The 15,415-nt window shown below is 46.3% G+C and overlaps 1 protein-coding gene across 4 annotated transcripts in view; it reads right to left on the bottom strand.

Moving 5' to 3' along the window:
* Window positions 1-15,415, bottom strand: part of GRIA1 (glutamate ionotropic receptor AMPA type subunit 1) — a 304,809-nt gene that overhangs the window by 104,808 nt on the left and 184,586 nt on the right. For 3 of the 4 annotated variants that reach the window (XM_065873661.1, XM_065873662.1, XM_065873664.1), the window contains 3 exons: window positions 10,908-11,069; window positions 8,754-8,921; window positions 757-861 (listed from right to left, as the gene is read on the bottom strand). In XM_065873661.1, coding sequence (XP_065729733.1) covers window positions 757-861; window positions 8,754-8,921; window positions 10,908-11,069 — 435 coding nt within the window. The remainder of the gene's footprint in view (window positions 1-756; window positions 862-8,753; window positions 8,922-10,907; window positions 11,070-15,415) is intronic. The other variant, XM_065873663.1, reaches the window with a different exon arrangement.

Raw genomic sequence — 15,415 nt, 5'->3', positions numbered from 1 at the left:
GTGTTGATGGCTGAGGAGGAATTGGCCAGGCAAAAGAAGGGGATGGGGTAGGGGGAGTCCTAGGCAGAGGGAACACGTTTGAAGGCTGGGAGGTGAGAAAGAACATAGTGTATTCCTGGAAGTGAAAGTTGATCAGAATGACTGGAGTGGAAGGAGGAAGGAAGTGAGTGTCAAGGGTCAAGGTCAGAGAAATTGGCAGAGGCCAGAGCACACAGAATGTGGTAGAATTCTGAATGTTTTCTCCAAGGATTTGAATGTTGTTCCAAAATGTTTAATATGCATACATATTATACATTACATACATATACACAAACTAAGTTTCACTTATACTTCTATGTGGAAAGTAGAGGGGATACGACCAAGTGTGGATCAGGAGAAGATGGTTCACTTCCTCAATAAATCATCATTCTCAAGTTCTTACTTTGGAATCCTATAGGAGCAGCAGGGGCATTTTATACACATCTATTACTTTATATTTTCATAGTAATTTCCCATCCCTTGGATCTTCACAAGCACCCCAAGACAAAGCTAGAGATTTTTTTAATCTCCATTTAACCTCCTCGATCCTCAGAGGAAGGGACTGACTTGCCCAAAGTCCCAGCTGGTTAGTGGCAGAGCTGAGGCTAGAATCCTCATTGCCTGCATCTCTTCTAAGAGATCCAGTCCAGGAAAGTGGGCTTGCAAGGCCCTCAGCTCTGGCCTGAGCCTCTGCTCAGCCCTCTCCTCCCTGAGGAACTGAAGCAAAGGGACCTTTACCTTTCGGATGCCATCGTGCTTCATTTCGATCACATGGAGGGTGTAGTTGGTCCGGCGTCCTTTCTCATTAAATTGTACATTTCCTGTCAAGCCTTCAAACCGCACCTGGAAAAGAAAGCCAGGTGGTGACCAGTGAACCCTGAAGTTGCGCTTCATGTTTGTTCATCAGTTTGCTTTTTCTGCTGAAGCGGAAGTCCAGAACCTGAGGAAGTCACATGGGATGAGGTCTTGGAGCAGCATCTCTACTAAACACCTCTCTACCCCTTTGCCTGTAGCAGTCATCACTGTTAGAGTATTGTTCTCTTGCCTACTAAACTGAGACTCATCCTGAAAACTTTTTCACCCATTGCTTTAGGCCAACAGTAACACTGGATCAAAGTAGATCCTAATAGGAAATCTCTGTGCCATCCTCAGTCAAACACCCCCATGAGGACTACCACTGTGAGCAAGACCGCTCCTCAGGTGCACACCTTCAGGTGTAGAAACTGAAGGAGACCTGCCAGGGAAGAGACTGGTGTGCCATCCCTGGTGAGTCAGGAGAAGACCCAGGACCAGGAGCTGGCCTTGCGATGCCTTGGGCTATGCCTCATTATGGCTTCTTAGTTCCTTTGTGAGTCCAGGGATTACAATACTTGGGAGCCTAAAGACCTAGAATTGGGAGACCTGGATTTTACCCCAACTTTCCTTTGAACAGCCAAGTGACTTTGGGCAATTTGCCTCTCTAAGTCTCAAACGTCCTGCCCCATCTACCTTAAATGACACAGCAAATGTGAAAGTGCTGTGCAAACTTTAAAGCACCTGAGGAGATTCTTTATAAGACCAGAGCCTTTCAACAGGTCTCAGATGGTGGAATCAAGATGCGTATTGGAAGCCCCCAAATACGCTGCATGGAACTTCTCCACAAACGAGACAGATTAAACTTCCATGGCTTCCTATCTCCAAGTTCACTTTGCAGGCCAAGTAGTCAACATGGGGGATCCAAGGCCTTTGGAACCAAGCCTGCTGTTCTGGAGGTGACCAGTAAAATGTATCCACCCCCAAACTGGGGATGAGTCTAGCTGTGTATCATCAGCTTGAGCATAAGAAATCACATTCTCCAATGATGGTCCACCATGTGTCCTCAGATCAGGCTGGCCTAAGGCCAGAGAGGTGAGCCTGTACCTGTAACCAATACGAGCCCGGCCCTTTAACCCAGCATTATTTATTTCCCCCTTCTTCAGGTAGCTTAAAAGGAAGCCTCACAGGGTGTTACCATTTTCTGACAGTGAATGACCAGTCCCTCTGCCTTCAGAATACAAGAATAGCTGGTGTGTGTGTGTGTGTGTATTTGAGATGTGGGGGTGGGAGGGAGAAAGAGAGAAAGAAGAAAGGAAGGAAGGAAAGAAAGAAAGAAGGAAGGAAGGAAGAAAGGAAGAAGGAAAAAAAAAGTGTGTGTGTATATGTCTCCTCTCAGGCTGACCCTCCCATCACCTCCTGGTTTGAAGTCTCAGTGGGGAGGTTACAACAGGCCCACAGCACTGAACAAATTATATAACAAGCTCTTCACTCTCTGAGATGAAATCTGGAGAAATTCTTGCTCTGGAAAAGTCTAGGCTGGTTTTTCTTTTCAAGGAGGAAGCAAAGTACCAATCCTGCTACAAAGAATAAGAAGAGAGCAATTCAAATCCATCAGAAGCTTCACCTTCTCACCTTGGCCGTCTCTTGCCCGTCTTTAGCTTCCCATTCATTGCTGTGTACCAACTTATGTGACTCATTTGGAAAAACAGACTGGGATAGATGTGCAGATGGTTTGCAGAAACAGAAAGAAGTGTCATTAATGACTCAAATGGGCATCTATTTTTGGTGCTGGTATCAAGTGTCATACTAATTATCATTATGTCATATTCATATAGCAAATTGCATAATGTCTCTATGACTCAGTTTCCTCATTTGTGTTATGAGACCCATTAGGTTTAATTATGTCTTAAGGTGGTTTACAGATTAAATGAGATATTTTTTGATCAATGCTTGCCCCATGGTGAGTATTCAACAAAGGCCAGCTATTATGTTTATTATTACAAATTGTGTTATTAATACTACCAGCATTTTACAAGTGTTTATGAAGCATTTTCACACATATTACTTCATCTCCATTCATAGCAGCCCCCTGATATCTGTCAGTTAGAGAGAGATTAGGATCTTCACTTTCATGAGAGAAACCTAAACTCTGGAAGATAAAGTGATTTGCTCAAGACTTAGGACTTACAAGTGTCCAGGGCGGGCCTGAAATCCAGAGCTTCTGACATATTCTGGCTTCTTCCCTTAATATACCAAGCAGCCTCTCAAACAGAGGACAGTGCTACTGTCCTAGGCTCTGAGGGGTGACACAGAGGTGTATAGAGCATGTGTTCTCCAGGCCTACTACTGCTATCCTCTATTCCAGTTGGGCCTTCCCCAGGCTGCAGTCTGTTAATTCTAACTGTGTGGCCATGTACAAGTCACTGTGCCTATCTGTTGTTGGTTTCCTCCTCAGAGAACCGAAGTGCTTAGTATATTGTCTGGGACATAAATGTTCAGTGAATAGTGTCTGTTATCTAAGTGATGGTGATGATGACGTTGAAGGTAACGATGCCTACTACTACTGTGCCGTGTACAGTGGGTGCGCAGTGTGGCAAAGAAGAAGATTTAACATGGAAGCCTTGGGTCTGATAAGCTGTGGTCTCACGGCAGGGGATTCTTTCAGCAGAAACGAGGGTCTTTTCACTGTCATTTTTACATGTCTTTCTCAGTTTCCAAAAAAATCAGCAGCAGGAAAGTTTTGTGACCCGAGGGCCCCTTGTGTTGCCACAGTGTTTTCACAAGATGCTGCTTATTCGATGTTCCCAGAAACCCAGTGAGTAGCAAAAGCAGAGGTTATTTTGCTGATGTTCCAGATAGGATTACTGAGACTCAGAGCTGCGGCACTTGGGTTCAGGATTCACAGTACATCAGGAGAGGCCTGGGGCAGCTGAAGGCTCTGACTGTCTAGTTGGAGAAGCCAAGATTTACACATCCTGAGATAAATTAGAGTGGGAAAGAAGACGTGCCAGAATTACCGTTCCATGATGGCAGAGCAAGGAGAGGTCAAGAGAATGGACTAGCCTCAAACCATTTATGAGGGTAGTCTGGACTCATAGAGGAATAAGCTTCTCAGAAATATATGCTATGGGCACATCTGGAAACTGCCATCCTATCCATCAGGATCAGGACTGAGCCCCTGAGCCCTCATTCCCCACTCCCACCCCCTACCCCCATGCTGGGGTGACAGGGATCAGACTGAGGGAAACCTGGAGTTTCCCCTTAGCTCCTGCCTCCTGGACCTCCCATCACTGTCCTGGCACCTGCTGACTCCCCCCGTGAAAGATGGAGAATTCACCTTGGATTTCCTGTAAGTGGTATTGGGTGCCAGCTCAGAGTCTGCCACCCATGAGATGCTGAAGCATACATTTTCTTTCCTGCTTGGTGCCCGCTGATTGCTGGTTAGTGTTTCTACTACTTGAGCCACCAACCCTGATGACTCCTCCAACCCTGTCCCCGGGGCGGGGGGTGGGCAGCGGAGATGCTCTGGGCCCGAGGCTTCTACAGCCTTTTTGTGGCTGCCGTGAGGTGGATCTGTTCTCTTGGTCTCTCCTCCTGAATGCTCACTGGCTGTGGGAAGTCAGAGCCTGCGGGCTGGATCCCAGTAGACCACATTCTGGTTAAACTAGCCAAGTCAAGTCTCAGGACCCTTCTGAGCTTCCACTTGCCCACCTGAACAATGGGAAGAATAATCCTGCTCTATCTCATGCAGTTGCCCTGAGGTTCAAAGAAGCTTTTACATTATCCCTTTTTTTAAAAAAAAAATATTTTTGAGCCTTGTGACAAGCCAGTGAGGGAGGCAGTGCTAAGAGGATGATGTCCATTTAAGAGATGAGGAAATTAATGCCAGAAAAGTGGAGCAATTAATCCAGGATCCCCCAGATAGTGCCTGGTGGGGTCATGGTGTGAACCCAGCTCTTCTCTTCCTATGCGCTAACAGCCAAGCACGATGCCCACAAGTCCTCACTTGTACCCTCACTCTAGCCTTCTGCTGGGTATCATTTACATCCTCACCCAGACCCTCCAAAACCCAAATCACGCTTTGTTCAAATTCACCCTTCCTTTAAGGCATGAATGACCATCCATCCCAGTTAGCTTGGGATCGTTTCAGTTTACATGTCTTGTTCTGGGATAATTGGTAATAGCTCTCCCATTCACTCTTAAGTTTGGATGATAAATTATATGGTCACCGTATTTAAAGCCCCAGTTTCGTTCCTACGGGAAGCCTGGTAATGTCCAAATTCTTCAGTCATGGCATTCTTTTCTGACAGTCCATAGCACCAAGAGCCTGGCTGTGTTATTTAGCCCTCAGTCTATACCTTTGTGGCTACTATTTCTAAGGAGCTTGTCTTTCCTTCTACTCAAGAAACTGGGTCTTGAGTCCTGAAAGTATGGACTGTGTCTTACACCCCTGTTGCCCAGCTCGCCCCAACCTCATCTAGCAATGTGCCACGTAAACCTTCACTTCCAATGTGCGTGGTCATTGACTGACAGATTGTAAACACAAAGGCGAGAGGGCTGATCCTTATTTAGGGCAGCGATTCTTTGCCTGAGGTCCTTAGCTGGGCTTCTCAGAGTGTCTGTGGTCCACCTGACCCCTGGTCATGCAAAAATATATGTGTGTGCATTTTCTGGGAATAAGAAAGAGTACAAAGCTTTGTTTCCCATCATATCCTCAAAGGGCCTATGACCCCCCAAATGCTAACAGCCTGACTTGGGGAGCTGGATCTTTTCTGCCAGCCAGAAGGCAACTTATGGGCGCCCTCATGCCTCTTCCTTCCTGGAGCGCTGAGGAATTCCAGGGTGTGGGCTCATTAATATTCTGAATGGCTCCTTGGATGTCAGGCAGGGAGCAGGCAGGCTGGTTGTCTTCACTCTGCCACCCGGGAAACTATAGTGGGGTGTGGGGGAGCGGGGGCATGTAGATATTACCCAGGGCCATGTGCTGGCTGGGCCATGGCTTGTGTCTCACCTGCTGGGCTGGGCCTTTGAGGCTTCAGAGCAGAGCAATTATGGAGACAGGGTGAGGTAGCAAGGAGATGTGGGTTGGAGTCCCACTTTTGTCACTAACTGTATAATTTTGGGAAATTAAAAAAAATCTGTGTAGCTCAGTTTCTGCATTTATAAAGCGCAGTTAATAAAACCAGCTACCTCAGAGGGTTATATTGAGGATTCAGTGAGATCAAACATGTAAAATACGTTCAGAACCTTGTACATAGTAAGCCCTGGATGTATCATAGCTGGTATTACCATTATTTTTAGGATAATGTGCTAATTCCTCTTGGCCTAACTCACAGACATCCCACCTCTACCACAAGCTGACCCACAGGTCCCTCCCCATGTGTGACCTGAAGGCCAGTGGGCAGGGCAGAAGAGACTCGAGCCCCCATCCTTGGGTTCCAAGGACCAAATGTCATTGGGATTTACCCAGTCTACTGTAGGTGCACACTGCTGCTTCCTAGGGGCATGGCTTCTTCAAGAGATGGGTCTTGAGGGTGAGATGGTTGGACAGTGGCCATGACTGTGTGTGTAAGGCCCTGGAGCTCAGTGCGTACAAGCAAAGGCCCCTGGGGCCACAGGACAGTTGTGGGACAGGAAGAAGAACCCTGGATGGGTGTCTGGTCCAGCCTGTGCTGCTAAGCTGCTGTGTGACCCCGGCTGAGTCACTGCCTACTCTAGGTCAGCTGCTTCATCTATAATGTAAGGGAAAATGGGAGTCGTAATTTTTCAGGTCTCTTTCAGCAATACATGTTTTGTGATTCTAGGTGATTAACAAAGATTTGAGAGTAATCAGTTTGAACAGCTGATTTTTAGATCAGAATGTTGGTTTTATTTTTGTGTTTGTTTTGTGGCTAGTTCTCCCTGCCCTACGTCCACACCCAACAGAGACTGAAGGGAGTTTCTTGAGGGCAGGTCTTGACTTGTTGTCCCCAGAGCTTGGCCCCAGGCCAGAGCACGTAGTAGGCTCTCAGGAGCAGCCGACTGGCACACACATGTCTTGACTCAAGACAGTATAGAGATTATTATTTTTTTGACTAAGGCAACTGCCTCCTCTCAACCCCACTGAAGGCAGAAGCAGAAGCCTGAGCATGTTACAACCAGAAAGACAGGGGTTAGAGCATAAGAAAAAATAAATTAGATCCTTAGAGTTCTTAAGCCAGTTGAGACCCCAGAATTGTCTCTCTAACTGCCTCGTTGTGGATGAGGAAAGGGAAGGGTGTAGGAGATACGAATGAGTATTTCAAGGTCACCCAGAGACTCAAGGGCCCAGCGGGACCTGGACCCCAGCTCTCCTGATTCAGTGCCCTTCCTGCCACCCACGTCGTCTCCAGGCTTCATCACTGTCACGATGGCATCAGGATATCCTTCCAGGGATGCCCTTAAGATGGGAGAGGCAAGGGAGCTAGAAGGGTTGTGAGGCTGAGGGCAAGTCCGTGGGACCTTCTGAAACTAGCTTCACATTGCAAACAGAATCTGTCTCGACTGTGGGGTCTGGAAGAGCATTTTAAATAAGCCAGAAGGCGGGCACGGCACCTTTGGCAATCATCCTGAAGCTGGTGGGTGTCTGCTTTTGCTGCCTAGCGATTCGGGGCCACCCTGCGCAGAGACGGGGAGGGCAGAAAGGGCTGCGGGTGGACCCATTCGCGTGTGGTCACAGGGCAGCTGCTTCACTTCATTCCAAAGGACAGAAGTATAATCCATATTCCATGTGCAGGCAGTTCATCCAAGCTGAAGAACAGCCTGTGATATTCCTGTCTTGTCTCTTTCTCCAGGTTGTGAAAATGGTTAGAGGAAAACAAATGGGAATAGTTGTACATTTTGCTCTACATTTCTGCCTCATTCAGAAACGCATCTCTCCTTCCCTGGGTGTCCAAATTCATCTTCTGTTGAATGGAGTCTTGAAAGTAGAGCTGGCCTTCTCTAGGCAGCTCTTGGATGGGGAGGGCAGGTGCTGAGAGGCATTTGTACCAACATATCTTGCTGTTGCTGGCTTGCCACTGTGTCTGATACTTGGACATTCCTTTGCAGTGAGCACTGCCCTCTTTGCCCGGTCCCCTTTGGAAACACAGCCTCTCTCAGGAGGCATGAGAGGCATCCTATGGTGCTATCCGTCAGGAGTTGGAGGACCACAGCCTGGGCTTGAGGTGCTTCTAGAAACTTCTAGAGACTTCTAGGAGTGCAGAGAGTGCTAAAACTGGGCAAATCCCCAGAAACTTCTAAACCAGGAATGTGAAATACATGGCTCACGTGTGCGTCTGTCTCATCCTGCTTCCACAGCAGACGTATCATTAATTGAGTATTTATACTCCCCCCCTGTTGAGTCTGGATTCAGCCTCAGAATCCTCTGCATAGCCAGCTGATTGGAGGGGCCTGACCATTTTCTATCCCCGTTCTTTACCTGTTGTTAAGCGCGAACAAAATTGATGATTGCAATGCTGAGAAGCAAGAAAATAGAATCAGAAGTCCTGAGAAACATTTTCAGCGTCCCAGCATGACATGTGCACAGAAAGCAAAGGTAATGAAGAAATCCAGAAAATCAGGGCAGGAGGGGGAGTCTCCAAGAGACTGCTAAAATGGTTCAGTTTCATCCTTGTATATCTCACGTCCCCTTGTCAAATACAGAATCACTGGCTTCCCCTTTTTAACATAAACACTAAGCAGCAAATAGAGCTTTTGTGCTATCAGGAATGACTATTCCATACTATTGCGTTTTTTTGTTTCGTTTTTCAAATTTCTGCATGACCTTCCATGTACGCCAAGAGCCACAGACACAATGCAGTGGCAGTCCAAACTTCAGGCGTGCTCTCCCTTTTCTTTTAAATAGCTCCGTCCCACCTGAAACGGATGCTGAAATCCCCTGTGAGGCTCCCGTAAGATGGGGCAGCCATTGCCAGCCTCACCTGCTGCAGAGCTCTCTGGATGTCGATGCCCTGGCCCCAGGGCACAGCTGGGTTAGCCAGGCAGTCCCCAGCATTCCCCCGGCGAGAGATATCGATTCTCTGCCTCCGCAGGCTCTGGAAAGCCTCAGCCATCACCTTCACCCCATCGTAGGTGAGCGCAGAGGTGTACTAGTGGGAGGAACAGAGACAGTTAGGTGTCAGAGCGAGCTGACAGGGAGGCAGGTGGGAGCTGTATCTGGGAACGAGCTTCCCGGTGGTGAGGATGTCTGCAGTCGGCCAGGGATGGGGAGTGGGGGGGCGGGGGAGGGGAGCAGCCGTGAGCTGGGAAGTGCCTGCCTCTTAGATGGGGGCTGCTGCTCCACCTCTCTAGCCAATATTGCCCTTCTGGATTGTGAGTTCAGTATTACTGCAGGTTGTGATGTTAGAAGAGAACTTTAGGATTTTGTGTTCAATCTTGCCATTTGAAAATGTTGGTTCAACTGGAAAAAGAATGCATAGACTAAATACAACACATCTGTATCTGTCTGATACAGTCCATGGAAAACCACTTGGTGTTCTCTGTGTTATAGTCATCAGTTGGGGGCCAAGAGGAACAGTTTACTCCACCATCCCTGGTGACAGTAAAAGAATAATCCAAGAAGGGTCAACTCTAAATTATTTCCACATGTGGTTCACTCAAGTGGCAGGTTTACATTCTGCAAACTTTCCCCTTGTGCTTCATGCTAACCCTCAATTTTATCCCCCTCTCGCCTAAAAGCAGGTGAAAATGTTGAAACAAAAGCAGGATAACAATCCAGAACAACATTTCCTGGCGCTGGAACTCATGTCTGTCCTCATTAATTTGTCCTCAATGTCTAGCATGTTCTCTGGCGCATTCTAAGTTCACAGTAGAGTTGTAGAATGAATGTATATGTATTTTTCCAGGTCTTAACTTTGATTCTCTTGCTATTTTATAAGTGTATACCTTATATTTTGTTATTTTTATAATCAGCTCCAATCTTTTGGAAATTGGGTGGGCTTTTCGCATATTAATGAATTAACTGCTGTGTGGTTTGCTCATTGCTTTAAAGCACGTTTGTGATTTTTATTGCTTAAGCTCATATTGAAATAAGTTTTTATTTCTGAATTGCTAACTCAGTTTGAGCAAAAGTGGGATGAGAAGCATCTCGCTTAAGTGGCCTGCCATTAGCAAAAGGAAATTGACAAGTGGCAAGAGAAAGTTGCCAAGGATCCAGAGTTTGCCCTGGATAAACAAACTTAGCCTCAGAATCCTTCTCAGCACAGTGTTTCACACAGCCATTGCCAAACTGATGGATTTGATGTGGGAAAGAAAAATTATCCCCTATCCTTATTCTAAGCCATTATCAAATAGCAAACAATATAGATTTTGGCTGCAGGATTTAAAGCTGCCTTGCTGGGAAGTGAGAGACAGGTAGTCTGCATGATAATTGGTAGTAGGCTCTCTGAGAAGGAGATGTGCTGGTTATTGCTTAGTTAAATTTCTTTGATTTTTAGCTAGGTACGTGGCTGATTAGAAAAAGGGCCAGCTCCCTGCACAAATCTAGGAGGCTCAATCCATGAAGAAATAAATGCATCCCCCTGGAGCTGTGCAACGTGGTGGTCCTGCCCAGAGTAGAGACATCATTTTCCAGCTTCCCCTGTAGGTAGCTGGGATGAGTTTCTAAGATGTGGCCAATAGCATGTAAAGGGAAGATCTGTGTGTGACTTCTGGAAAGAGTTCTTATAGGAAGCAGTTTTGATTTTGATTTTCCTTTTCCCTTCCTGCTGGGTAGAATAGTGAGGTAATTGTTGGAGCCTCTGCAGCCATTTGGGGCTATAAGGTAGCAGCCATATGCTGAGAATATCAGAACAAGAAGATAGAACAAGCCTCAGTGTTTGATGATTGTGAAGCCATTACACAAGCCCTGGGTTGCTGACTTCTGAATTCTGTTTATATGGAAGAAGATCAAAATATTTATCTTGTTAAAACCACTGTCATTCCGGATTGTCCATACCCTCAGTCTTTATGGATACACTTTTTAACTTGTTCCTCTTAGGAAGTCTGTCCTTATCTGAAAGCTAACACTATCCAGGAATCTAGGGCCGGCACAGGGACCAGGTTGGTCCTTTGCTGCCTGCTTCCCATCCTCCTACCTTAGGTCTCTTCCAGTCCACCCGGGTGTGGTCCCGAGCATCACTGTTTTTCCACTGCTGCATGATCCTGGCCGGGATGGTGTCTGTGTAGTTCACCAACTGGAAACCTGTTACGTTTGCTCCACTCTCCTTGAATTTGTTTAAGTCAATGTCCATGAAACCCTGGGTGGAGAGGAAGGGAAAGAAGTCAGAATATGTTGCCTGGATACATCCATTTAACCATGTTACAGAATCACAGCCTTTGCCACCCAGTTCCTACTTAAGGTGAAACCGACTTAATGGAGAGACAGTTGTGTCTCCCTCCCTTCTGAATTCTGTTATCATGTAGTTTGTGCAGAGTTAGCACAGTGGTTAAGAGCCCTTGCTCAGGAGCCAGCCATGCCTGGGTTGAAGGTTGGGCTCTGCTGCTCACAGCTGTGAGTTACTACCTGGGACCAAGTTCCCTGATGTTTTCTCCTACGAATAATGGAGGCTAGGAGGCGGGGGAGAAAAAGCAGTGCGACGATCCACGTCAAGTGCATGGTGCAGAGTGATCAGTAAATGGCGGCTGAGATTACTGAGACGACACAGATATGCAATAGAATAAAAAACAAAAGAGGGGGAGGTTTTCCTCTACCGTCACCACTCTCCACCCTCGTGACAGGAGAGGAATCTGAAGTCCGTCGGGGGCAAGCGCCTGAGGGCTCCCCAGTGTAACAGCGTGTCTGGAAGAGGCTGCATGCTGATATCCCTCCCCCTGTGCTCTTTCCCGTGCCGCAGCCGAGACCTTCTCTAGCCAGTGAGTCCTGATCAGTTTTCATATCCGCAAAGCATTTTTTATTGGGAAAAAGTTTCCTTCCCATCTGGTAAAGTTCATTGAAACTCAGGAAGCCTTCAATTTAGAAAGGAAACCCTGTATTTGTATAATATATTCCATAGTGTACAGTACTTCCAGATCTACGGCCGCATTTCACTTTATGGCTTTATAAGGTAGAAATTATATGTTTATTTGTCAGATAAAGAAATTGAGACCAGAGTGGGAGAACCATCTTCACAGAGTCATTCAATGATTTAGTAGCAGAGAGGGGACCAGAACTAAGGTCTTCTGTAGGTCTTCGCTCACTTGCTCACTTGTCATTCAAGGAACATATCTGAGAACCTACAGTGTACTCTTCTAATAGTGAGAGAAACAACTTCCTTCTCTTACAAAGCTTACTTTCTAGTGGGAAACATAGGCCATAAACAAACAAACTGTTAGGTATAAAATAAGCTACAAGGATGTATTGTACAACACGGGGGAACAGAGCAAATATTTTATAAGACCTATAAATGGAGTAGAACCTTTAAAAGTTGTGAGTTACTGTATTGTACACCTATAACATAGAGTATTACACATCAACTATACTTCAGTTAAAGAAAAGTAAATATGTAGCACAGTGTCTAGAGCACAGTCCAGCAGAGTACACTCTGCAGTAACTCTGAGTCCTCTGAAGGAAGATGAAGTGGGGAAAGAGGATGGGGGGAAGGGCAGTGCCAGGCCCTGGAGTCATGAGCCTCCCTGAGATGGTGGTGTCAGCACAGGGACCTGAGTGAAGTGAAGCCGTGTGAGTGAGCTCTGGGGAAATCTCGGGGAGAGCATTCTGGCTCAGAGGTCGGAGGATGTTTGGCATGTTCCAGAAAACGTTAGAAGGCTGGTGTGACTGTAGCACGGTGAGTTGAGTGAGAGAGAGGGCGGGAAATGCAGTCGGCAGCCCAGGGCTGGATCACATAAAGCGTTGTGATCCCCTGGGTTTCTTTTTAAGGTATAATTGGCGGCCCACTGCAGGAATTTGAGCAGGTATCATAAAGTCATTGCTGTCTGAGCTCCAACGCTTGGAGAAACTGCCAGACCCCTGGGGGTGAAATGGGGGAACGAGCAGGGGAAGCAGTTTGGTGGATTGAGGTTGGGGAGAGCCAAGGACTGGCAGCTGAGAGCCCGGAGCGCTGGCCCCAGCTCTGCCTGGGTCTCTTCATTTCTCACTGACTTGATCCAGTTTCCTTACCTAAAAGATCTAGTCATCAGTGACTTCATGACTCAAAGACATCCCACCCGCCCCATGCCTCTAAAGTTCTGCGGTTCTTTAGTATTTCTATTTTATAAACACACAAAGCTCAGTTCCGCCCCGAGCCTTTGACTAGCTGTTCTCTCTGCCTGGAAGTGAGCTTTCCCTGGCTGACTCCTGCCCGTGTTTTTGGATCTCAGCTAAAATGCACTGTCTTCAGACAGCTCTTTCCTGACCCCTTATGTAAGATTCAATTCTTGCCCTGTGGTGGATGCTATTGATGCCCTGCTGATTTCCACTCCCCCAGCCCTTACACACTGATACTCCACTTTATATCCTAACTACAAATACCTATTACTTCACCTGCATGCAGGGTAAGCCAGACGTATCAGGGATTTCATTCACCTAGAGCAGCTCTCAGCCATTGACAGATGGGGAGTTCGTAGATAAATACTCCAGAATCCTCTTCCCTGGGTGGGGTAACCCCGAGGCATGCTCTACACCCAGGTCTAGAGCTTCCCCAAAGGATGGAGCTCTATAGCCCCGAGGGGTAACTGTCTTGGCTATGCACTTTTATCAGATGCCTGCTGTCCCTTCCCTACTTCACATCCCTGATTCCCTGCTGTTGTTTCTGGGATTCACATCCAAAGAAGCTGCTTGTACTTGAATTGCTGTCTTAAGACCTGCTTCTAGTAGAACCCAGTCAAATCACCCCCAACACCCAGTCCAGTCAGTTCCTTCTCAGTGTTCTGTTTATCACCAATTGAGGTGATCTCGTTTGCTCATTTATTCCCTTGTCCTCTCTCCTTGGGTTGGAATGTCAGCTCCATGAGGGCAGGGACCCTTTCTGTCTTGTTCACGGATGTATACTAGAACCTAGCACCTAGAACAATGCCTGGCACAGAGCAGGTGCTCAATACATATTTGTTGGGTGAATGAATAAAAGCCAAAGACTTTCCTCGAGCAAGAATGCTTATTAGCTAAGGGGAAGTGTGATCACCAGGCAGTAAATGCCAGTGGATGATATTGTTTGAAAAGAGAAGCTCACGTTGGAAATATATTTTGTGATTAACTTTTCCCATAGCTACAGTTTACAGACATTCACAGGGGTCTACCGAATTGCACAGTTTCTAGCAAGCTTTTAGTACAGATGAAATCAGAATTAGGTTCACGTACCCAATAGGCACTCAAAGGCGTTCTACTACCTAAGAGTACAACCATCCTACCCCTGGTTAAAAGCTAATGCACCGTTGAGAGACTTCCCATAATTTTTAGAGATCTTAAAAAGAACATCTTGTTCATAAAATAACTATTGAGAGAATAAAATGAAAGCAACCTCCTGCAGTCAAATTCTGTCGCTTGAAAATCTGTAACAAGCTCCCGGGCATTTTGTATTGACTGCCCACATCAATGCAATGGGGGCCATAGGAAATAGCAGAGTTTATTCAAACATAAATGCCACTCACCTCCATCATCAGAGTGTCTGACTACAAGGTTGCTGGAACCAAATCTCAAGTTATATCTAATCAAACTGATGGGACCTCTAACTGAACTCCTTAGCTCCCCTGAGAAGGAAGGGACAAAGAATGATAAAATAAGCTCCTATCTGTGCTGTTAGGTAAAAGTCACAAAATGAGGGAATACTTTTTTTCTTTTTTACCACGTGAATATGTTTTCTTTTTAGTACTGTTAAAAAATAAAAATAGATCCTCAGATAATTTTGATATATGTTGTTGGGTCAAACTCATCTGTTAAGTCCCTGGAAAGTGTGGGAGGGAGTGGCAGTGGCAGAACAGGGAAGAGAAGTCATGGCATTGGTTGACTCTTTGATAGGGTCTGTTAAGGGAGCCCTGCTTAATTTGTTGTCTCTTGGCCTGGAATTGAAGAACACTGGCGCTGTTAAATGCTCTACTGAAATGCAGCTTCGGAAGCATTGCTCCTCTGGATAACAGAAATGACAACAATGGCAAGGCTGTCACTTCTTATGCATTATATAACTTCATCTATACAGCCTTTTGAGAATTACGAAGTTGTCATTTAAAACTGAAAAATGAAATAATCAGTCGAGAGTCACCCTTAGATTTATTAAACATTTCCCAAGCTCTTATCCTGAGCCAGACATTCTATTAAACGCTTTATATACATAATCCTATTTAATCCCCCAAACAGCCCTGAGAGGTGAATATGCACAGTAGGCACCGGATGCTCATTTGCATAAATGAGTGAGTATCTGTCCCAGTTTTATGTGTGAGGAGCTGTGGTTCAGAGACCTTTGGAAACTCCCTTGAGGTCACCCAGCAAGCAAGGAATCCAGCTGTGGTCCAGCCATCAAATCTGTCTTCTTTGTCTGTGTTACACTGCTTTGCCAGTGGAGGAACGTAGGAGGCTAGCTTTAGGATGGCATTTCCATATTGCCCCAGACAGTGTGGCTGACAGTTAATAGCCTAGAACAGGTGTCTCACTCTGCCAAAGAGGGGCCTTCCGATA

Source organism: Phocoena phocoena, chromosome 3 (assembly GCF_963924675.1).
Source record: "Phocoena phocoena chromosome 3, mPhoPho1.1, whole genome shotgun sequence".
In the NCBI taxonomy this organism is placed as follows: domain Eukaryota; kingdom Metazoa; phylum Chordata; class Mammalia; order Artiodactyla; family Phocoenidae; genus Phocoena; species Phocoena phocoena.
This window is presented reverse-complemented; position numbering and strand designations above follow the sequence as displayed.